The sequence below is a fragment of the Scophthalmus maximus genome, chromosome 1, assembly GCF_022379125.1.
Source record: "Scophthalmus maximus strain ysfricsl-2021 chromosome 1, ASM2237912v1, whole genome shotgun sequence".
NCBI lineage: Eukaryota > Metazoa > Chordata > Actinopteri > Pleuronectiformes > Scophthalmidae > Scophthalmus > Scophthalmus maximus.
The window spans coordinates 10,058,721-10,081,375 of record NC_061515.1 but is presented as its reverse complement, the minus strand read 5'-3'; the positions used below and the strand labels follow the sequence as shown (position 1 = coordinate 10,081,375).

General features: G+C 44.9%; 2 protein-coding genes across 2 annotated transcripts; both read right to left on the bottom strand.

Annotated features, from left to right (window-relative positions):
- Positions 1 to 138: 138 nt before the first annotated feature.
- On the bottom strand, positions 139 to 6,858 carry LOC118313319 (FXYD domain-containing ion transport regulator 6). The gene is made up of 7 exons (XM_035638676.2): positions 6,604 to 6,858; positions 5,029 to 5,088; positions 4,837 to 4,863; positions 3,321 to 3,344; positions 3,062 to 3,085; positions 1,794 to 1,868; positions 139 to 179 (listed from the first exon to the last, which is right to left on the bottom strand). The coding sequence occupies exons 2-7, from the start codon at positions 5,078 to 5,080 to the stop codon at positions 139 to 141; spliced, it is 243 nt and encodes an 80-aa protein (XP_035494569.2). The 5' UTR covers positions 5,081 to 5,088; positions 6,604 to 6,858.
- Positions 6,859 to 7,831: 973 nt separating this feature from the next.
- Positions 7,832 to 22,362, bottom strand: LOC118312033 (IgGFc-binding protein). Its single transcript, XM_035636298.1, has 23 exons — positions 22,266 to 22,362; positions 22,105 to 22,152; positions 19,789 to 21,030; positions 19,312 to 19,661; positions 18,536 to 19,115; positions 17,824 to 18,422; positions 17,139 to 17,706; positions 16,594 to 16,859; positions 16,138 to 16,479; positions 15,415 to 15,988; positions 15,083 to 15,282; positions 14,575 to 14,716; positions 14,136 to 14,464; positions 13,413 to 13,992; positions 12,718 to 13,316; positions 11,834 to 12,401; positions 11,133 to 11,731; positions 10,472 to 11,039; positions 10,187 to 10,386; positions 9,650 to 10,030; positions 9,235 to 9,521; positions 8,301 to 8,352; positions 7,832 to 8,166 (listed from the first exon to the last, which is right to left on the bottom strand). Exons 2-22 carry the CDS (start codon positions 22,148 to 22,150, stop codon positions 8,343 to 8,345), a joined length of 9,030 nt encoding a protein of 3,009 aa, XP_035492191.1. The 5' UTR covers positions 22,151 to 22,152; positions 22,266 to 22,362; the 3' UTR covers positions 7,832 to 8,166; positions 8,301 to 8,342.
- Between the last annotated feature and the right edge of the window lie 293 nt (positions 22,363 to 22,655).

The following is a 22,655-nucleotide window of genomic DNA, read 5'->3' as shown; positions in this document are numbered from 1 at the left end:
AAAGAAAAACGTGAAAAGTTTGTTAGTGAAACGCTCTGCAACTGTAGGTGGGACCAAAAATAAATGTGTGTAAAGCTGGAGACTGGACAGGAAACATAATTCTTTACAAATCATTGTTTCATTTGACTCCTGCTCAACTTACCGCGACTTGTTTCCCTTCGAACAGGTACATTTCCGGGCTGTTTTGGCGGAAAACACAAGAGGAAAAATTTTACAACATCACCTTTAAAACCAAATGAAGAGGTTAGTTTGATACTGTGGGTGGTGAATACAGCTTTGAGCTTGTGCTCATAAGGCCTCGGGAGGTCTTCAGAGCTCGCAGCCCTTGGCGCCTGTTCAAGACGACATTTGTAAACCTAAATCACAGCATGATGTAGTTGTTGAAACTACAAATACAGGAGCCAGTAAATTGAATAATGTTAAAATTGAGCTCCTTCAAAGCTGCGTCTTTGGTGATAATGCAAATTACAACTAAAGAGTCGATTATCTGCAGTTTATACAGGTTTCAGCTCTTGCGGTATCATAAACAGCATCAAGCTATAGCAGCCTGATGCATAGGACAAGTTGTATAACTTGCAGGAAGAGTTCGTGCTGTAAGCCAAATAGTACGGAAACCCCCGACCAAGCTGCTGACCTACATACTCGGGACTAAGAATAAGTCGGTGAGTGTCTTGAAACGGAACACTCGTCATCAATCCATCCACTTTGACCAAATGGCGCCACTTGCTATCAGTTATCTGTTTTTTGCTTTTCAATTCCACACGCAATATTTCGGAAAAGGCAAAACAACAGACTTTAAGGATTTGCTCTCTCTAGGTTCTGTTAGATGCTCGGCCTCTTAAGCTTCTTTAGGCACGTGCTAAAGTCCCAACATGTTCCTGAAATTTTCCTGAGGGGCTTTGTGTGAGAGCGAAAATGTTGCTCCAGACATTTTTCTGAACTTTTCTTGTCAGACCCGCCAGACCCCCCTCTCCCTTAAGTTTTACAACCACTCCAAAACAAAGTATAGTCACAGATTTTAATGTCAGAGTAATTCTGGGCTTAAAAAGGAAAAAGGGGCTTTTCATGTGTCTCAATTACATGGTAGCACTGTTGTGATTTGTGGCAGTGTGATTAGTCTTCAACCTTAATTTAGATCATAGTTTAATCAATTTACACTTTCATCAGCTATGTATAATAATATAATTCATAATAACCTGTTCCATACGTAGCTCACAGCTCTTCATAGAGCACAGTTATGAATCCACCATGGTCTTAACTATCAGGAGCAGATAGTGTGTCTGTGTGTGTGTGTGTGTGTCGTTGTGTGTGTGTGTGTCGTTGTGTGTGTGTGTGTGTGTGTGTGTCTGTGTGTGTGTGTGTGTGTGTGTATGTGTGTGTCTGTGTGTGTGTGTGTGTGTGTGTGTGTGTGTCGGTGTGTCGGTGTGTGTGTGTGTGTGTGTGTGTGTGTGTGAGTGTCAATTATTTATCAGTCGATTTTGGTTTCAGGGCTCCAACTTGCAGTAACAGCACATGTTGGCAGGCAGCAAGGAAGAACCTTGGAAGTGAGACTACGAGGGAGAGAAGGGATCAGGTAGAAAGGGCTGCTGTGACACGCGGGACGTTAGACCACAGAGTGCTGAGATTGTACAAGGAGCATGTGTGCAGCGCCTCCCCACCAGACGCGTGAGAGAAACACAGGCCTGCCTGTTTTGCGACAGAGTGTACATTCGGGAGACCGCGAGGTCAAGTCGCACGTACAAGGATCACAGTGTGGTGACAACAACAAACAACTTCTGTGCAGAAACACTTACTGACAATGAGGGCGATCCCCAGGAGGAACAGGACCACTGCGAAAACCAGGCCACCGATTCTCAGCGATTCATAATCTGAAACAACAAAGAGTACTTTATATGTTGCTCGCAGAGATGAAGGCTTACGGTTACGAAACACGGTGAATTCTAAAGCCCTCTGAGGCCCGTTGAGAGGCATTAGACGGCATTTTGATTAAAGAGCTGCATTGCAGAAATATTATGCATGCCCTCTAATGGTCATGCCGGGACAAGGGAAATTCCTGTGAGCTGCGGTCACCAAAACTGTAAACACCACAGTCAACTCCGGCTCTGAGGTTGGCTCTCACAGTGAGGGCAGGAGGAAAATGGAGCAAAGCAAAACTAAATGCAAAAAGCAGGCAGCAGTAGTTTTGTTTGTGTCATATACAGTGACCAGATTAGGCAATGAGTTATCATGTTGAACAAATATCTAAGATGCTAACATCATCTATTTGTATTGTTTTCAATACAGATCACACCTTTGTTCACATGCATTTAACACTGACAAGATGTCAAACAACTAAGGCAGCTGCATGGTCATAGCAACTAAACATTGATAATTATAATTTTTTCTGAATTGATCAAATAACATTTTATAAAATAAAGGGGGGGGGGGGGGGGGGGGGAGATTGCAACTGTAATTTCCCTGCTGTTTAATTCTAATGATTTCAGAGGCTTGAAAAGTAAAAGTACCCAGAAAGAAAGAAAAAAGGCAAAATAGTCAGAACTTTTGTAATATCTTGTGACCCCTCAGAAATGTCTTCGTACCTCCGGAGGGGTCACAAGATATACACAGAGGTCAGAGAGTGGCTTGAGGAGATATCCAAAAACACCACAAGAAAAGGGGCAAAACAGATACTTCTGTTAAACAACTTTGTGTAACAGAAGTACGTTTTTCTGCTAACAAGTGGAGATCCCTGAGATACGGTATATCTCGGGAGCTCCCGATCGTCAGACGTTGAGGTTGACATGGTAGAGAAGGGGGGAAAATATTTAAGCAGATGCTAAGTCCTTCAGTACAATTTGGAGCCTCGGAAGGAGAGGAAATCCAACTTGGAGCAGAGTGGACAGGATTAGAAAAAGCGTCTGCAGCGGGACTACTCCGGGGTAGTACGTTTTCCATCACGTCAAAGAAACAAAAACAAAAAAAAATAACAAGTGGAAAATGCAAAGTCATCACGCCTACCCAGATGTTTCCTGTTCAGAGGGTCGGACATTAAAAAGACCACGTACATCTGCTCAACACTCACCGTAATTAAAATCGCTGTCATAGTCTGGTAGGAGAGAACAGAGAGAGAGAGAAGGGGGGGGGGAGAGGCAGATTTACCCACTGACACACTTCAGAGAACACTTACAATATGACGGCTATTCAGCAGTTTTAGGGCCTCAGTCATTCATCTATTCATTAGCCGCTTTGGAGCTAATTAACTCTAAGTGCCTGCTAATAAAATGAGTGTGCAGTAGTATCTTAATTTAATTTTGCTGGGCTTCTATTCAAACAATACCCACCTTTGTCCTCACCTGCTGCCGAGGCTGTGAAAAGAGGAAGAAAAAAATCATTAGTCGTGTAAGTGCATGTCAGCATAGGCAGAATTTGGTGGTAGCGAGGCAAATTCACTCTCCGGAGGATGTGGACACGTCACTCAATCCCATCTTGTATCCGAGTAAAACATGTACATACTGGGTTGTATTAACCCTGTGAAGAGGAATAACGTATAAGTAATGGATTCAACAGAAACTGCTCCGAAAAATTTGAACGGTTTCACACTTTTATAATAAACACACATACGATATTTGTTCCACTTTCTATCTGCAGAAACTGCTTGAACTCCAGAAAACGCTTGAGAAAATTGGGTCAGGATATTTTTACTTAGTTTACCGTTCACATATAGGGGTGATTCTGCTCGCCACACTTTTGTTTGCCCGCTGTGTGTTTATCTTATTTCCCAGATCTGTGTTCATCGGCATCCTGTCAGTAACGTGGGAAAGTGCAGACCCCCTCTGCTCGGTCACATCTCTCTGCTCCCATCGGGGAAAACATGTCGGCCCGCAGTCACGCTGAGCCTCCTCTCTTTGAAATCTTGCCTGACGGTACACCGTGTTGAGTAGTAATCTAATTCATAATTGTTCAGTAACATTAAGAAGTGAAAACAAAAAACAATCACAATAGGCAAAAGATAATTGAGTTCACTTGGTAGAGTAATAAAGATGCAAAGCACCAGTGTTTGGAGTGAGAACGGTGGAACCTTGGAGGAGCAACACTTCACGTGATTATTGTATTTTTGTTTGCTTGTGTGACAGCTGAAGTTGAAGACAGTAAAAGGATCATCTGTGGAATCATTTCAGAGTGTGTGCAGACTTGAGCTGATCTTTTGCCTCTTCCACTTTATCACAGCAGCTTGCCAACATTACGTTCAAATGCTGGAAGCGCAGACATTTTTCGGACACCTGGTAAAAGAGTCACGTCCCTGCGGCTTGTGATTCAAGGAAAGTCCCACATGAACTTTTGCAAATGAATATGATCGGGTACAGAAACACTGATCGCTGTAATATTTCATACACAGTCTCGCATCCTATTTACTGCAAAGTAAAGTGCTGGGGTTAACTTTTATGTTATTGTCAGGGAGTAAATGGTAAATGTATAAAGAAAAAAACAAAACATTTTACAATGTCGACACTGACGAGCCTCAGGAAGTACGGTCCATCAGAGAAGATAAAAATCCCCCGGAAAATCTGCTTAGCATCAAGTTGAAGTGATGGCATGCAGCACTCGCAGAGAAACGGACCGACGATGGGGATCAGTATTAACAGTGGAAATAGCTGGCAACAGTCTGAATAAATGATTATTCTAACTGCACTATGGAAACATTTACACCACTCTGACGTGGCTCTTTTCTCACAGCAAAAACAATGACGTGAAATGGAAAATATGAAACGACAATTATGATGAAATACAACACCAGCGGAACCAAAAAGACTAGAGGCCATGCATCGCCAGGTGACCACTCGAATGCAGGACACTTACCCGACATTTCCCTGCCAAACGCTGATCCTGTTACACAGACACATAGCTTGTTAAGCACGGAGGGGCTTATGATAAAGGCTACAGAGACGTGGGAGCAGCTGGACAACAGCAGCATTCACAAGGGTCTGCTCCAAAAAAAAAAAGGAGGAACGACATAAGGATGCTGAACAACGTAGGGAAAAGGAAGCTCACCGAGTGCAGGAGCCAACCACGAGCCGAATGCCACCAACGCAACCAGATCCATTGTACCTGCTGATGAGAGACAAAGGGAAGAAATAAATGTCTCGATCTGAGCGTTTCACTTTCGGGTCATTGCTGTTTTTTGAGGGTATGAAAAGTGTTCCAGGTTAGTTTCCCAGAACAGTAGATCAGACAAGGGAGAACGTGCCTTGCTAATTGACCTGTGTATTCAACGGGACAATGTGGCACAAATAGAAGTCTAAATCAAAGCAGCATTGGTGGAGTCCAGTCATGGTAGGGAGGGACACAAAGCATGATCTCGGCTAGACGCTTACATGACACGGGTCACTTGTGATATCGAGATACACCTCTTAATAACACCATGACCTCCTGACCCTGGGTTGAGGGGCTATTTCAGACCCCGCATCTCAGAATATGGGGCTCGTCAGGGGACGGGGTGCGAGGCGAAGCTGGTTTTGAGTTGCACTTGATGTTTGGCCAGTGGGGTGGGGACTGGTTTCTTACTGGGTCATCCAAGTAACACATGCGCCCACAGTCCTCCTGGGACTGTTTTTCTGTCTATATATTTATCCGTGACATTCTTTGAGATTCTCTTACAGCCACCCATATGTTTACGGGCTAGGGTTCCACTACCGGACTCGTCGCTGGCGTTGCCGTCCCCACGGCCACGTTCATTTCTGTAACGCAGGCACACACCACTTGAGCTCAACACCGGAGCCATGGAATAAGAACACTTTTGTTATTGCACTAACCGAGGCCTACGTTGGCAGAGGTTTTCCCTTTGTGGCCCAGGGCATCATACTGTGGAGTCATGCATGAGTAGAGTGGGGGTGTGAACACTTCAACCCTGTGAGCAGGATTAACAACAAAGACCTGCCAATCAGGTTTAATCAAACAAATACAGGGCGAGTTGAGTTCGAACAAGAACCAATCCAATAATCTTGTTTGTTAGACTCGTGAGTCACGTAGACGAAAACATAATGGGGAGACGCCAAAAGAAGGCCAGGACTGCTCATAATACTAAATAATAATTATCATGGATTAAAATAAAGTGGCATTATCATGGACATGTTGTTCTTATTAGGGGAGGGGGTTTGCTTAGTCCCATATAAGAGGACTTGAGTTTCCATGACTGTCCTGCAACATTCTTCATTAGATTTGTAGTTGTGTACTCTGGAACCTTGCATAATGCAAACGTGTTGCACTTCTCTGCTGCTGCTGCTGCTGTTGACGCCTGAAGTCTGGAGAAGAGGAGAACTCCACGGAGCTGCCCAGACAGCGGGGCAGCTCCGGGCAGGACGGGAGCAGGCTGGTCGGCGGAGGGGGACCGAACATAACGGTGGCTTCGCGCGATGAAACGGTCACATGCGCATTTGGAAGTCGGAGGAAGTCGGCGGAGGGTCTGAGAACCGGCTGGAGGGAAGAGCAGAGGAAACCTCCTACAGCACTGGGGAACTTCTGATCTGCTGATTTTGAAGCTGTTTCAGTGGCGGGTGATCTTTTTCTTCTCCAGGACGATTCGTTCCCTGCAGATGAGCACACGCGTGGATCTACAAATGAACTTACCGTGCAGTCAGCCTCCTTCTGCAGAAGCTCCAATCTGACTTCTTTCTCCGCCGTGTGAACGGCTTCAAACTTTTTCCACTTTGAGAGAGGGGGGCAAACAAAAACAGTACTGTAAAAAAAAAAGAATAAACTTATCTCGAGAGCAAATAAATAAATAAATGAAACCGCTGATCAGAGTTGAGTTCTGCTACGTTTCATGCTGTGGAGAGTTGTACAGTGGGCTCTGTTCTGCGCCTGCGCAAAGACACTAACACCGCGCTCCTCCTCGGACTGGATCTGAGGAAGAGGAGGAAGAGGAGGAAGAGGGGGGTGGGGGTGCTGCTGAGAGCGCACCCCCACCCCCCTTCACAAGAAAAGAAAAAGATCACCCTGTGCCCTGTGGCACAGAAGTAAACAACAACTAGAGCAACAGCCCTGTGCCACTTAGGGCGATCATTCCCACATGGTACCATGGCTGATTGTGCACCTTTTTACATTTTTTATAATGAAACTGCAAATGACTTCATGTTACCATGTTCCTCTGCACACTACTGGTAACTGATTGTACTACTGCACTATTTCCAATGTTAATATTTCATGTAAATTCTAAAATTTATTTCTTTATTCTTATTCTCTATATACTTTTAGCAATTCGTATATTTGACACTTTTTTGTGTAGAAATTGTATATATTTTTAAAGTGTGCTGCGTGAAACGTGCTGCTGTTACACCGGAATTTCCCAGCTTGGGATAAATAAAGTAACTATCTATCTACGTACACCCCAAAAACCAAAATATAAAGACACACACAAAGCAGCATAAAGCAGACAGGCATAGTGTGACCAGTGTGCTTTCACAGTACCGGCACAGTCTAGTCAATGAGACTAGAGTTTTCCCTCCTCAGCCTCATGAAAACTGCCCTCCTGACCCAAGGTCTCTCCCACACCAGGCTGACAGATTCTGGAAGCACCGGCAGATCACTCACTCACACACACACACACACACACACACACACACACACACACACACACACACACACACACACACACACACACACACACACACACACACACACACACACACACACACACACACACACACACACACACACACACACACACACACACACACACACACACACACACACACACACACACACACACACACACACACACACACACACAAGAGTTTTTGTAAGGATGGTCAGTAAATTCATTTTGGAATAACCACAAATAACAGAACGCACACAGTGAAGTGAAAACTCATTTATTGGTCAGATGAGAAGAGAACATTTGACACAGCACACACATACACGAGACAAGTATTACAGTTGTGAGAATTGTGGCTGTTTTTAGTTCTCTGCTGGAGTTATAGATGTGAAACCATTGACTGTTCCACTAGGTGGAGGTGTTGCTCAAGAATGAGCCTGATTTTTCTACGACTCCAAAATGAACAGTAGAAGACCAGACCTCCAGTAAACAACCAAAAACATTTCATGAATCAGGAGCAAGCAGAAAAATACGATGAGTGAGACTGGATATAAACAAGCCAGCTTCAGCTGAATGACTTCACATTCCTCTTCATCCTGTTTAATGGGGGTAAACAAAAGCAGGGATGTTAGCCACATATATTACAGCTGTTTCTTTCACGAGGAAACATCAGTTCAGAGCTTCAGGAGGAAACACAATTTTTTTTTTTATAAAACCTTTTTTTTTTTACCCATATAACAGATGCTTTTTATCGCCAACAGGAACAGCATCTCTACCGGCCGCTGAAATGAAAAAGAAAAAAAAAGCAGTCAATGGGCAGTGAAGCAAAGTGAAGTCATGTTCACTCAGGCACAACAGAGATTACAAGAAACACTTCTGAACATTGCATTGTAAAGGCAAAAGCAAACACTCAGCAGCAGCAGCTTTGGTTCTGGGGGTATTTTTCTTTTCTTCCTTACGGTCTGGTGTTAGGAAAATTCCTGGAAATAAGACAACTACTTTGAATGAATAGAGGAAGGGGGATACACAAAACTTAATTCTCTAAGGGACTGGCTTAAGACTAGAACACAGAACTAAAGACGAGGGCTCAAATTAATATTGTACCCAGATGAGTCTTAAGTGTCCTTGGATGACAAGCAGTGATTGGATTGCAAGCTTGGTAGCTTTTGATGGCCGTGCCTGTCAGCCTCACCTGCTTTTTAATCAGTAATTACCATAGGGGATTCTCTGGTATTTCTTAATTAAATTGGATCAAATGCAATTAAAAACCACACTCTCATTCCTTTAAAGGGGCTCTGTGGAGTCCTTGTTTAGTTCTTGCTGTTAAGAGTAAAAGCGGTTGAATGGTCATAGCACCGTCCCATCTCTCGCTGATCTGTGCTTGATTATTTCAGTGGTCAAATTAAGTTTGGAGTTTGCATAATAAAGGGCAAACTAGAGTTCAAGATTGAAACTTCTGCTCCATCTGGAACTGCAGGTTAAAAAGCAGAGACGAGCCTGCAAAGTTGTTATGCCATTAAAACAATTAAAGTTAACTTCGGGAGCAATGTGAACAGAGCATGTGCCACAGCAGAGGACGATCATTATCTCTGCACTAAATGCGCAATGTATCTTTGTCCATTACATTAATACAGAGGAAGAGCGACAGTTTTCACACAACTCACCACCCAGAAAAGTCTCCAGCGCTCCAGGAGCCGATAACCACGGACACATCGGTGGTAATTTTCCCATCTGCGGTCTTCATATCATCCTTGGAGTTGTGGTTGTAGTTGCCACAGGCGCCGCACATTTTCCCCGAAAGTGCGCTGTCAATAATGACAGTGACCTCCTGTGAAATCGAGTAGGTGACCCGCACGGCAGACGCCCTCTCGATGATCACAGTCCTCTCTGAGATTTTGACCGATAGATCATCCGTCACTTTTCTGGGAAGAGACACTTTCCTGCCATTGACCTGGAAGACATAGGTAGGGGAAAGATCCAAGAAACACCAAATCAGTTTGGATTAAAAGGTTTAAATTAAAGATTAATCAAAATTATTACAATGATGATTGAAACCATTTACAAAAAATCCCTTCTCACCCAGGTCACACGTTGGCTGTTCACTGTGATGACGGTTTCCTTGAAGAATACGTGCACAGCGGCAGCAGCGGGAGATGCTCCTTTAGCGCAGACGCGGACGTCCACAACCACACGGAACCACAGCTCGGCGGTCTCGTCACACAGAGACGCCACTTCAAATGCCCCCTGAGCTCCTACGGCTCCAGACATGCCATCAAAGGAGGTAAGGTGCCCAACTTGGCTGACGCTGCACTGGCCCTGTTTGACGTGGCAACTTCTAATCCCGTCTCTGACTCCGCAAACCTCCCCACTGGCACAGGACAGTTTCTCACACTTCACCAGACCAGTGGCCTGGCACACACACTTGGACTTACAGTCTTTGTCCACCAATGCTTGGCCCACCTGAAAACACACATCATGTATAATGTGCAATTTGGTGAATAATGTGTTACATCGCTATTCATGGGTAAATCCTGATAAAAGTTGTTTTTTTAATGACTAACTTTCAAGTGTAGCACAGTTACTATGTACGACAACAAAATTAATCCTCAGTTTTACCTTCAGATATTTCCCATCATACACACACCCACAGTTGTCCAAGAGAACACATTGGATGCCATCCGACACAAAGCCGTCATCACATTCACATCCTTCAAAGCAGCCTTCAGAGCAGGAAAATGGGTAAATGAAGCTGGCACAGGTCCCACCACACGTGTTGGCACACACCTCATAGTGACTGTTTTTAGGGCAAGATGCAGCTACAAGAGAAGAAGACATTTGTAAGACTTTGCGCATTCACCAGAAAAACATTTCAAAGCTAAAATACAGTTGTGTGTAACTCACGGCAGAAGGAGCCGCTCCTCCATGGCAGGATTTGAACCCCTGCACTTTGGCAGGCCAGAGCATAGGCCTGCACACTGTTACACAGAGTATCTTTGTTGCCATCCACAGCACACACGTCGAACACGCAATGGGACACGTACGCTGCAGGGTCAACTTTACTGTGGCAGGCTTTGAAAGGCCCATTAGGTGAACTTATGATGCCGCAGGACTCGGGTTTTCCGTACATTGCAGCCTTGGCCTGCTCACACACTGGGCACTGTCCTCCACAGCCTCCACATACAAACCCAGGCAGGTCCACCACCCATGCCTTTCCAAACTCGTCAACGCTCTGCGTTTGTTTGCCACCAGGTAGTTGGAAGTCATCGTCACCCTTCCTGTTGTAGTTTCCACAAAGACCACACATCTTACCCTGGTACGTAGAAGGCACGATGACCTCAACATAATAGACGGTGTCATAGAGGACTTTCAGTCCAAAGTCTGTTCGGACAACTATGTTGCGACCTTCCTGGGTGATTCTGAGTCGCCCATTGTCCAGAGAGAGGGGAAGGTTTAGAAGTTCATCGTCCACCTGAATGGACAAAGATGGATCACTGTAAGATAAGATAAATAAACACGTACACCAGTAACCATAAATTATAAGGGATAAAGTTGTTGAACTCACAATGACTTTCCATGGCATTCGCTGTTGGATGTCAATGTTAAAGCCATAGACCTCCACTGCAACTGACTTGGTAACAGCCACTTTCCCATTTCCATACTTCTCATTCCCCTGAGTGACGGTAAAGGGCGTCAGCTGGCCATTGTCATCATTACAAACCTTGGCCAATACATAGACACAGGTACCCTGGAAATCAAATCTCCGTCCATCAAAGGAGATGTAATGTGGGTCACCAGACGCGACACACTTGCTTTGTCCCTCAGGGTGGCAGGCTTTCACACCATTTGCGACCTTACAGATCTCCCCTGGCCGGCACTTGGCCTTCTGGCAAGATACCGCACCATTCTCTCCACAGAGGCATTGCTCCACACACTCGGTTTCAGGGTAGAAGACGTCTCCTTTCCTGTAGTAGTGACCATCGTATGAGCAGCCGCAGTCTCTCACAGGCAAGCAGGTATCCCCACTCAGCAGGTAGCCTTCGTCACACTCGCAGGCTTCTCTACAACGCCTGCGACAGTTTGAGTGCGAGGTTAAGCTGGCACAGGTGGCTGGGCAACCCGTGGCACACTGGGTATAATGGCTGTTAGCTGGACACAGCATTGCTGTGGGGTAAGATGAGAAGATGGGCAGAGAAACATGAAAGTTAGGTTTTAAAGTAAGATCTGAGATAAGAAGACAAAAAATGAAAAACATCACAAACTCACGGCAGAAGGTATCCGTTCTCCAGGAGAGGATGGTGATTCCTTGGCTTTGACAGGCAGATACATAAACTCCCACTGCATCGCAGACTGATCCCTGGTGACCGTGATAATGACAAGCATCATACACACAGTCCTCCAGGTAGGGAGCAGGGTCCACATGACTGTGGCAATCTCTCAAAGGCCCTGCTTTGTCAGCAATAATACCACAGTGCTTCTGGGCTTGGTATTTTTTCCGCTGGGAGTCTGAACAGGCCTGGCACCAGGGCCCCTGGCAGGCTGACGAACAGCCTGGTACGATGGCCACCTGCCAGCTTTCCCCGAGCCTGGCTCCATCAGGGGCTATCTGGCCATTCGGCATGGTGAGGTCATCCTTGGTGTTTCCATTGTAGTTGCCACACAGGCCGCAGACGGCAGCCTGGTAGTTACTGGGAAGAGTAACGCTCACAAGGCTCCGCCAGTCAAAGGTCAAGGTGATACCGGCAACTGTCTCCACAACAGCTGTCCAACCACCGAGAAAAATGACCAGCTCATTATTGTAATCCAGTGGCAATAAAGCAAGCCGCCCATCGATCTGGGGAAAGGAAAACAAGGGGGGGAGCGAGGAATGTTTTCAGGAGATTAAAGATTTAATAATTCTGTGTGGTCTTTAATATGCAATTAAATATACAATATGCCGAAGAACATGAGGGATGTCAGAATTAGCACAACGACAGAAGGCATTATCATCCACTGATGTGAATTAGGCTCAGAGTATTTGTCCTGTTTTTATTGTCAGTACTGTTACTACTGTACACGTGTCCCATTTCACTACAGCCTACAAACACGTCTGTCTTTAATCAACTCACACCAATTTTCCACATTATCCATACCTCCCCATCCATACTCACCAGGACCTTGTAGGGGTATTCTCTGCTGATGGTGATGGTGATTCCATATATGGAAAGCGTGACAGTCCTTGTATAGGACACAGCCTTGCTTCCCCGGTGGTCGTTCTGCACAGTCACCTTGAACGGCACAAGGCCAGGCTGCTGAGAGCACAATCCCACCAGCTGATATACACATGTTCCCTGGAAGTCATACCTGCGGCCATCAAAAGTGCGGTAGTGTGGGTCACCTGAGGCCGTGCATGTGGCGTGACTGATGGGCCGACAGGCGCGCTCCCCATCCTCTACTGTGCAACTCTCCTTGGCAGAGCAGGACTCCTCACGGCATGTCACCATGCCCAAGGTCGTGTCACACTCACATAGGCGGCGGCAAGCCTCATCGGCCCAGAAGCGCTGGCCTGGCTTGTAATAGCGACCCTGATAGGAGCAACCGCATGTTTTAGCAGGCACACAGACGCCAGCGCTGAGGACATAACCTGCATCACACACACAGGTCTCAACACAGGCACTACTGCAGGTCTGCTTCTGTTCAGGGAATGGGCAGGATGGCTGGCATGGTTTAGCGCAATCTTCATAGTGGCTGTGACGCTGACAGTTCATTGCTGGATAGAAATTTAAAAGGCATTAGTAAAAAAAATATGAATTTTGTTTGAATATTTCATTGAAATACTATTTAAAAAAATTTCACAAATACTCACGGCAGTCAAACTTCTTCCTCCAGCCCTTGATTATTATTCCTTCCTCACGACAGTGCTTACTGTAGGAGGCCAATGCCTGGCACAGCATCTTCTTGTCTCCCTTATTCAGACACATGTCATACACACAGCTGTTCATAAACGCCTGGGGGTCCAATTTTCCATGACACGACTTGAACACACCGTTTGTCTTGGCTGCGAGGGCCCCGCACAAAGCCTCAGTCTCATAGAGCTTGGCGTGGTTACCGTCACAGGTTGGACAGTTTGTCTTGCATGTGTCCCAACAAGGACGGTCCTTGTCCTGGTCTGGCGTTTGCCAGCTCTTGCCCCACTCTATCACTGATGAGACAGCTTTTCCTGCTGGATTCTGGAGCTCATCACCGTTTTTGCCATTGAAGTTTCCACACAGACCACAGACACTGCCATAGTAGCTGCTGGGCAGCTGAATGATTATCTCCCAGTTCCAGTCATAGGTGACAACCAAGCCAAAGTTTGTCTCCAGAACTGCAGTGTGGCCACGCTGCAACACTGAGAGTTGATCGTCACCCAGCAGTACTGGAAGATTCACCAGCTCCCCGTCCAGCTGAAAGAAACAGAATAGATGGTTTTACATTTGTGTGTGTGTGAAATATATATATATATATATATATATATATATATACACACACACACACACACAAACACACACACACACACAGTATGTCAGACAAGTACCTAAAATCTTACCGTGACTCGACCAATTTGGTTCTTAGCGATGATGATGCTGTAGCCATACACAGACACATTCACCTCCCTGACGTAGGAAACCGCCGTGTTTCCTCGGTTATCATTCCTCTCAGTGACTGAGAATGGCACTAGACCATCCAGATTTCCACAGGTCTTGGAGATGACGTACTTACAGGTGCCCTGGAAATTGAAGTTGTAACCATCAAATGTGTGGTAATGCGGGTCACCCCAGGCCCAACAGGTGCCTGTGTATTTTGGGATGCACACAGCGTCGCCCTTCTCAACACGGCATGTCTCCTTGACCCGGCAATTAGCATCTTTGCAGGGATCTATGAAGGATAAACAAAGGGAAATTTAAAATGAGCTGTATATGTATTGGCATGTTTAATAAGTTAATAGTTAAAGTCTGACAATATAAATATATAGTTATTTGTCTTGCCTGTGTTGTAGCATGCTCGTTTTCCTTTCTTGACCATGCATTTGGTGCTTTGAGGGCAGGAGTGCTTTTCACAGACCAGACCTTTTGTGGGATTACAGGTGCACTTTGTGTTACAGTCTTCCTCGTATACAACCTCACCAGGCTGGGGACGCAGAGCAGGTTCATTATACAAAGAGGGGGGGGAACACAATGGAAAAAAACAAGTTTTAGAAGGATCCACATTATTCCAAGCTTATTCTACCTTGTCAAGAAACACAAATTTAGACAATCTGCTAATTAAGTCTCGGGAGAAATCCTCAGTGCACATATCTGAGATCCAGCTGGCTAATGTCCAAAACCGTGGAAAATAAAAGTTAAAAGCAGAAAACTAAAGGCAACTTTATTGCCATATCAGCGTGAACGTTGCTATGGATACTTTCTTTCACAACTTTGACACTAAAAAAAGTTATCTGTTGTACTTCACTGAGTATGAAATGGCTTTTTCTTGTACAGAGATTTTGAATTTTACCTTGTAAGTTCTCCCATTCTCATAGCAGCCACACTCAGGCACTTTAACACATATCTGTCCATTGAATAGGAAGCCAGTATCACACTCGCAGCCTTCTGTACAGCTGGTGGAGCACTGGACCATCTCTGCGAGGCCTGGGCAGGATGCAGAGCAGGCGTCTGCACACACCTCATAGTGACTGTTGGCTGGGCATTTCATGGCTGGAATAAATTATCACAAGACAGGGAAAAGCATATGAAAGAAGAACCTGTGCTTACATGTAGTGCAGTATTAATATTATAGAGGCTGATGCGGAGTAAAAACAAAAAGGTGAATTTCTCATTGTTACTTACGACAGAATGAAGCTGTCCTCCAGTTTTTGACGTCCACTCCTGCATTGTGACAGTTGAAGGCATAAGCTGCTATGCTGTTGCACAGCACCTTTCCATCCCCATTGGAAGCACACACATCGAACACACAGTTATCAAAGTATGACTGTGGGTCCAGTGTACTGTGGCAGACTGCAAAAGGACCGTTCGGTGCTGTAACAATACCACAGTAAGTGGGCTTTGAGAACACAGCCTTGCGAGCTGGTTCACATTGAGGACAGCGGTCGCCTTCACAGCCGTTGGCGCACACTACATTAGGGACGGTGACCTTCCATGATTTTCCAAATGCGTTCACGTTGTTTGCGAGCTTGCGGTTGGGCATTTGGAAATCATCTTTCTTGTCACCATTGTAGTTGCCACACAGTCCACAGAGCTTATCGCGATAGTTACCAGGCACTGTGACTGTCACATGGTAGACCAGATCATAAGTGACAAGCAGTCCAAAATTTGTTGCGATAACATAATGCATGCCTTCTTGATAGACCAGCACAGCTCCATCATTAAGATTCAGAGGAAGGTAGTTAAACACTCCATTTACCTAGGAAAAAAGGGCAAAAGTTAAATATAAAAAAAGGGATTACTGTTGGTAAACTAGAAATAGTTTTACATCTGTCAGGTATTTCCACCATCTATAATGATACTACATGATAGTAGCAATACATTTTAAATGAAGAGGCAAGTGCTCACCAGGACTCCAAACATGTTGTTCCTCATGATGAGAGTCAGGCCGTAGACCTCCACAGCAACCATCTTAGTGACAGACACCATTTTATTGTTCACCATCTGGGTCCACTGCACGTTCTCCACCTGCACAGAGAAGGCCACCAGGTGGGTGCCTTCCAGCCCGCAGCTCTTGGAGAGTGTGTATGTGCAGGTGCCCTGGAAATCATATAGTCGCCCATCAAAAGTCCGGTAGTGGGGGTCACCAGAGGCATGGCATACACTCTTGCCAACAGGGTGACATTTTTGGATGCCATTCTCCACTTTACACTTCTCATTCGGGCCACACGTGAACTTCTTGCACTCCACCTAAGACAGACAGTTAAGAAACAAAAGATATTTGATAAAAATCCAACAACTGCAAGTTCACCCTGACAACCATTAAATTAACATTTCAAACTTTTTTACTTTAGGTATCAATACCTCTCCATCTTGAGTGCATTTGCACTCTTCGTTACACTGGCCATTGGGATAAAACACTTGGCCGACGCGGTAGTAGCGTTCGTTGTAGACGCAGCCGCAGTTTGAGAAGGGAACACAGATGTTTCCACTGAGGATGTAGCCCTCATCACAGGAACAGCCCTCGTCACACTGAGACTGGCAGCCTTGAGGGGGGGCCAGACTCTGGCAGGTGGAAGGACAGGCTGTTGCACAAACTTCATAGTGGCTGTTGACTGGACATTTCAGCGCTGCACACAAGGGAGATAAAAGACAATGTTAATGCTGTTTTTTTTTTTACTGGATATATATATATATATATATATATATATATATATATATATATATATATATATATATATATATGCATTGTGCAGATATAAATGCAATGAAGTACACAAACAAAGGCTCACAGAAGAGTGAAATGTTTTATTGCCATTTTTATTTTTACAATAATATTGTTACACTATCTGCACTACTATAGTAAATAATGATCTACATAATTTTAATAAAATGAATGCTTTTCTCACCACAGAACTGACTGGTTCTCCAGCTGTACACCTTTGCCCCTGCAGCATGGCAGGCAGATGTGTATGCTGTAATAGACTCACATAGCACATCCTTTCTGCCTTTGTACAGGCAAACGTCATAAACACAGTCTTCAAAGTATCCAGCTGGGTCCACCTTGGCATGGCAGTCACGGAAAGGTCCACTGGGGTCCCTCAATATACCGCAGAAATCTCCTTTTTCATACAGTACCTTCTGGGTAATGTCACAGTTAGGACACACCCCTTTACAGCCTTCAACGCAGCCGGGGATCTCAGCCACTCGCCAGCTGGTACCGAAAGCTGCCGGGGAGACCACTTTGTCACCGTTCTTTGGAGTCAGGTCATCCTGGGCTTTACCGTTGTAGTTGCCACAGAGGCCGCACACGGCTCCCATGTAGTTGCTTGGCAGTGTTACAAACACAGCACTATCCCAGTTGAAGGAGACTTTGAGGCCAAAGTTTGTGGTGACAACGGCGTACCAGCCGCTCCTATACACAGATACCTGCCCTCCAGCCAGGGTGACGGGCAGGTTGACCAGCTCATCATTCACCTGGGGGAAAAAACAACATGATATTCATATAAATTGATGAAATAAAAATTATAGTAGAGATTAACGTCCAAATGTCTCGATTAAACTTTAAAGTTTTAAACAATATCGCGTTCTTACCATTATCAGGCCCTTGTGTGTCTTGGTAATAACAATGCTGAGCGAATACACCTTGACTTCTACTAACTTTGTGTAGGAAACCACCTTGCTGCCCCGGTGATCATTTTGCACCAGCACTTCAAAGGGCACCAAGTCCGAGTTTTTGGAGCAGAGTGCAACCAGTTGGTACACACATGTGCCCTGGAAGTCAAACCTCTTCTTGTCAAAGGTCATGTAATGTGGGTCCCCTGTGGCCTGGCATGTGCTGTGGGAGACTGCTTGGCACTTTCTTATGCCCTCAACCACCTGGCACTGTTTCCCTGCCCCACAGCCTTTATCCTGGCACTCTACTTTTCTGCTTCCCGCGACACATGTGCACCATCGCTGACAGCGCTGGTCAGGCCAGAATGACTCCCCAACAGGGATGTATCGACCCTCGTAGGTACAACCGCACTGGGCGGCAGGTACACACTGACCTCCACTCAAAACAAAGCCATCGTTACAGGTGCAGGTCTCCACACAGGGGCGTTTGCATTTGGAGGAAGCGTTAGGATCAGAACATGTGGCAGGACAGGCATTGCCACAGAGCTCATAGTGACTGTTGGCTGGACATTTAGCAGCTTTTAGGAGGAAAGGAGAATAAAAAGTGTGATAAATGCTTTGATCAATAATAAAGAACTAAAATGTATGTTAATTTTGTCACTAATTTAGCTAGAAATTAGATATTACTTACGGCATTTTGCCATCCTCCTCCAATCTTGAACCTGGATCCCAGCAAGCTGGCAGGCTTCAGTGTAGGCCTCCAGTGCCCGGCAAAGGAAATGACGAAGGCCGCCTCCCATGCAAAGATCATACTTGCAGTTCTCAAGGTATGCTTGTGGGTCAATGACGGCATGGCATTTGCTGAATGGCCCATTTACTATAAGTGTGACGAGTCCACAAAACAAGTCGCCCTCCCACATTTTCAGCAGGCTGTGTTCACAGCGCTCACACCCACCCACACATTCATCACTGCACAGAGCATCTTTCACCAGCCCTGGCACCTTCCAGCTGCTACCAAAGGCCACAGCACCGCCTGCCTGGGTGCCAGAGGGTGTGGTGAAATCATCGTCGGGGTTGCCATTGAAGTTGCCACAGAGACCACAAGTCTTATCAGCATAGCTGCTGGACAGAGTGACCACAAGTTGGTGCTCCCAGTCGTAACGAACAGTCAGGCCAAAATCAGTCTCAATGACCACAGAGCGACCGCTGTGAAACAGCTGAAGTTTGTCACTGTTCAGGGTTACAGGTAAACTCCAGAGAGTGTTGTCAATCTGCACAAGAGGAAAGAGAAAATACTTTATGAAGGCCATAGATTAATAATTTGTTGATGTGTCAAGAAAGGAAACAAATATTTAGGACAAACTGAACTAAATGTATTATTACTGTACGTGACAATGTTTAATGGAAATAACATTACAATATTTTAAATGATTACAATCTTTTACCAAGAGAAATAGAAAGCCTTACCCTCACACGACCTGTCTCAGACCGAGCTACTGTGATTGTGAAGCCATACACCTTCAATATGACCAGGGCGACATAAGACACCCGGAGGCTGCCCCTATTCTCATTCTGGGCGAGGATCTCAAAGGCCGGGAGATCACCCTTTCCACAGTTTTTAGCAATGACATATGTGCAGGTGCCCATGAAGTTGAAGCGTCGTCCGTCAAAGGTACGGTAGTGAGGATCTCCCATGGCCCAGCAGGTACCAGGCTTTTTTTCCACTGGCTTGGGGACACAGGTGGGATACTCTCCCTTCATCTCACACACTTCAGTGGCACTGCAGGTGACACTACTGCAGGACAAAGATCCACTTCCTAGAAAAACATAATATACAAGAACATACAACAAAATAATGTCATCACTCGTATTAAATATAGTTTTTTTATCATAAAAAAATCATAATATCTGCTTGGAACAAGCAGAATAGGTAATGCTTCTTACCTGGTTGTATACATTGAGCTGGGGCACCGTAACCATTCATCTGGCTGACTCCTATACTGTACAGAGCAAAGCGGGAACCAGAGCTGGAAACTGTGTGTCTGCTGTTGCCTGGGGATGGTTTGTAGGAAATTTCTGCCCAAGAGAAATCTGTCCCTGCAAACTTTTTCCACTCGACGTTGCGAGGCAGGTTCATACCATCAAGACGCAGCTCTGCCATTGCACTGGTCTTTGCCACAACCAGGGCTTGGTTTTCAAACCCCTCCATAGCCGTAAGTGAGTAAGAGTTGCAGAAATGGTCCGTGGAAAGGATGGTCATCAAGAAAGGGTCGTAAAATTGGAGCCAACCAAATCTGATGCCGTTGAAGAGCATGAGGACCTGGATACCATGATCAGCCTGAAGGGACAGTGTTTCAGGATTGTGGTATCGGATCTCTTTCATCTGCCCTCTGGTCAAAGTCACAACTTCTTCACGGTTGCCATATTGGACATTGATTCTGGTGGGCTGGGAGGCCTGGATGTAAACGCTATCGAATCTCTTCTGGAAGGTCAGAGGAGGAACGATGAAGCTGGATCCCCAGCCACTTACTGGCAGTAGCTGCTCGTAAACATGGTTACATTTGGAGAAGCGCCAGGTGCACGTGTGACCCGTGAAAACAGCAACAGGGTGCAGGGAGGCAACTCTGGTGCCGGAAAGTTCAGACCTGCTCTGGAGCTGAACGCTCTCGTATGGCTGGAGATCTATCACCAAGCGACTGCCGCTTTTATAAACACGGCCCTGGAACCTGATTGGGCCCTTTGGGAAAATCTCAACTTTGTTGCTCTGTTTTCCATTTGTCACAGAGAACTCCTTGAATGTGCCGTAGGGTGATATTGCAGGTGTAAAGATGAAATATTCTGTACCCCAGTCTGTGGTGGGATACACCACAGAGGTGTCTGCTGTGTACAACTTGTAGTTGAAGGAGGTTACAGTCACGTCTGCTGAGGCTTCGATGCGCACTGTGTTGGAAGACTTCACACTGCCATACATCTCAACATTATTGGGAAGAGTGATGGTGACCCCCTCACCAGCATTTAGGGTTTTTTCTTGCTTGAAGTTTAAAGGAGGCACTTCCACTGTCACTTTAGCATTTGCCTGAACAGCAGTGATGAAGAGCTGAATGCGAGGAGTATCGTAATGTGGAGCATAATTCTGCATGACTGAGAGGGCAAATTCCCTGCCTACCCATCCAGCACTAGAGGGACCTGACAGATGGGGCAAGAGCAAGAAACAGAAAAAAACACGTCAAAAGACGAGTTCTTATTAAGTTTCCTAAAATGAAGTAGTCAGGTACAAAATTGTGTGTTAAAAACCTCTGGATATGAAGAAAATATGTCAAAAAAAGAACAAAGCATAAGGAAAAAAGAATGAGACTATTTGCCAAGGCAATCAAAGGATTCACAGACCGGCAATACAAACTTGGCTCGAGACATCTTGGATCACATGCACAGTACAAAGAAACAATATGACATCAAAGAGAAAATGGTGGAAAAATACCTTCATTTCAAAGTTAAAAAGCAGGGATGAATGCTGGTCTGTAATGGATGGATTTAAAAAAAATGTTTTTAATAACCATTGTGAGAGATTTAGACTGAGGAATAATCACTTGACTGCTTCCCAGCAGCACTCAATACGTCACTTTTGCAGACAGAATAATTGCATAATGGAAATTTTATCAATATCTGTGCCTATTCTGTGAAAAGAACATTTTCTGTGCTCAGCCAGGGCCAGGGGGATTTAGATTACACTCCTGTTTCAGCAATTCAATATAATAGCTGCAACTCAATAGCAGCTGAAGGTAAATGCTATTCCCAACAAAAACAAATTTCAATTTAGATGTCTATCCTTTGTGTGCTGCACTCTCAAATGCTTCACCCGTTTAACATTCTGCTTCATTCACACAAGCACCCGGTATGGCTGCACAACAATGCTCCACCGATGGGGTTGACAACCTGGATTAATTTCTTCAAATTGAGCGATCACTTGGCTTCGTATCCTGCAGGGGAATTCTGAGCCAAGGTCTGAAGAATGCTGCTGTGATTGATTAACTGAGCCAAGCCACATTTAGTCAGGTTTAATAGCGGTTACCATTTTTGATAGATATTTTAATATATATATATATATTTTCTTGAATTTTAAATGTTTCATTCCTATTATTGCATTTGTTCTTTTTAACACTGCTTAAATCATGAAACATTGGAAATGTCAATTTAAAAGAGTAACATTTAGGTGTATCCTGCCAGTGAAAAAAAAAAAAAAGTATGACAAAATATACTTACCACCAAGTAAAGCCCCCAGAGCACAAAGCAGCAGCAGAGTACCCATGGCTGAAAGACATAAATTCTTTCATTAGTTACAGAACTATTTAGATTTTGAGCTTTACAAATAAAATTCGGCCAAGAAAAGATTCATAGATGATTTCAAATTGAACAGTGCCTACCTGCTAAGGATAAAGAGGGATGGATTTTTTTTTTACAGTCTCATCCTTTTATATGCTCTGACGGACAAAACACAGCCAATTGAAAACCTCAAAGTCCAACAGCTATCTGGGAAAAAAAAAACCTTCCTCTAAAACAAATTAAGGCAGAACTTGGCAATGACATATAGGTCCTGCTGTATGTTGACATTGGTGTGAGGTACAACACCTACCACAGTATGTGATGAGTCATTCATCTTTTGTTTAAAACCATTTTCTCACAAACCCACTGTCATTTCTTGAAATCATACCGAATGTTTTTGGTAACAATTAATCAACAGCCATGTTCTATTTTTACTTATTTTTCTTTAACAGCAGAAATTCCAGTGCCAATGGATGAACACCAGAATGATA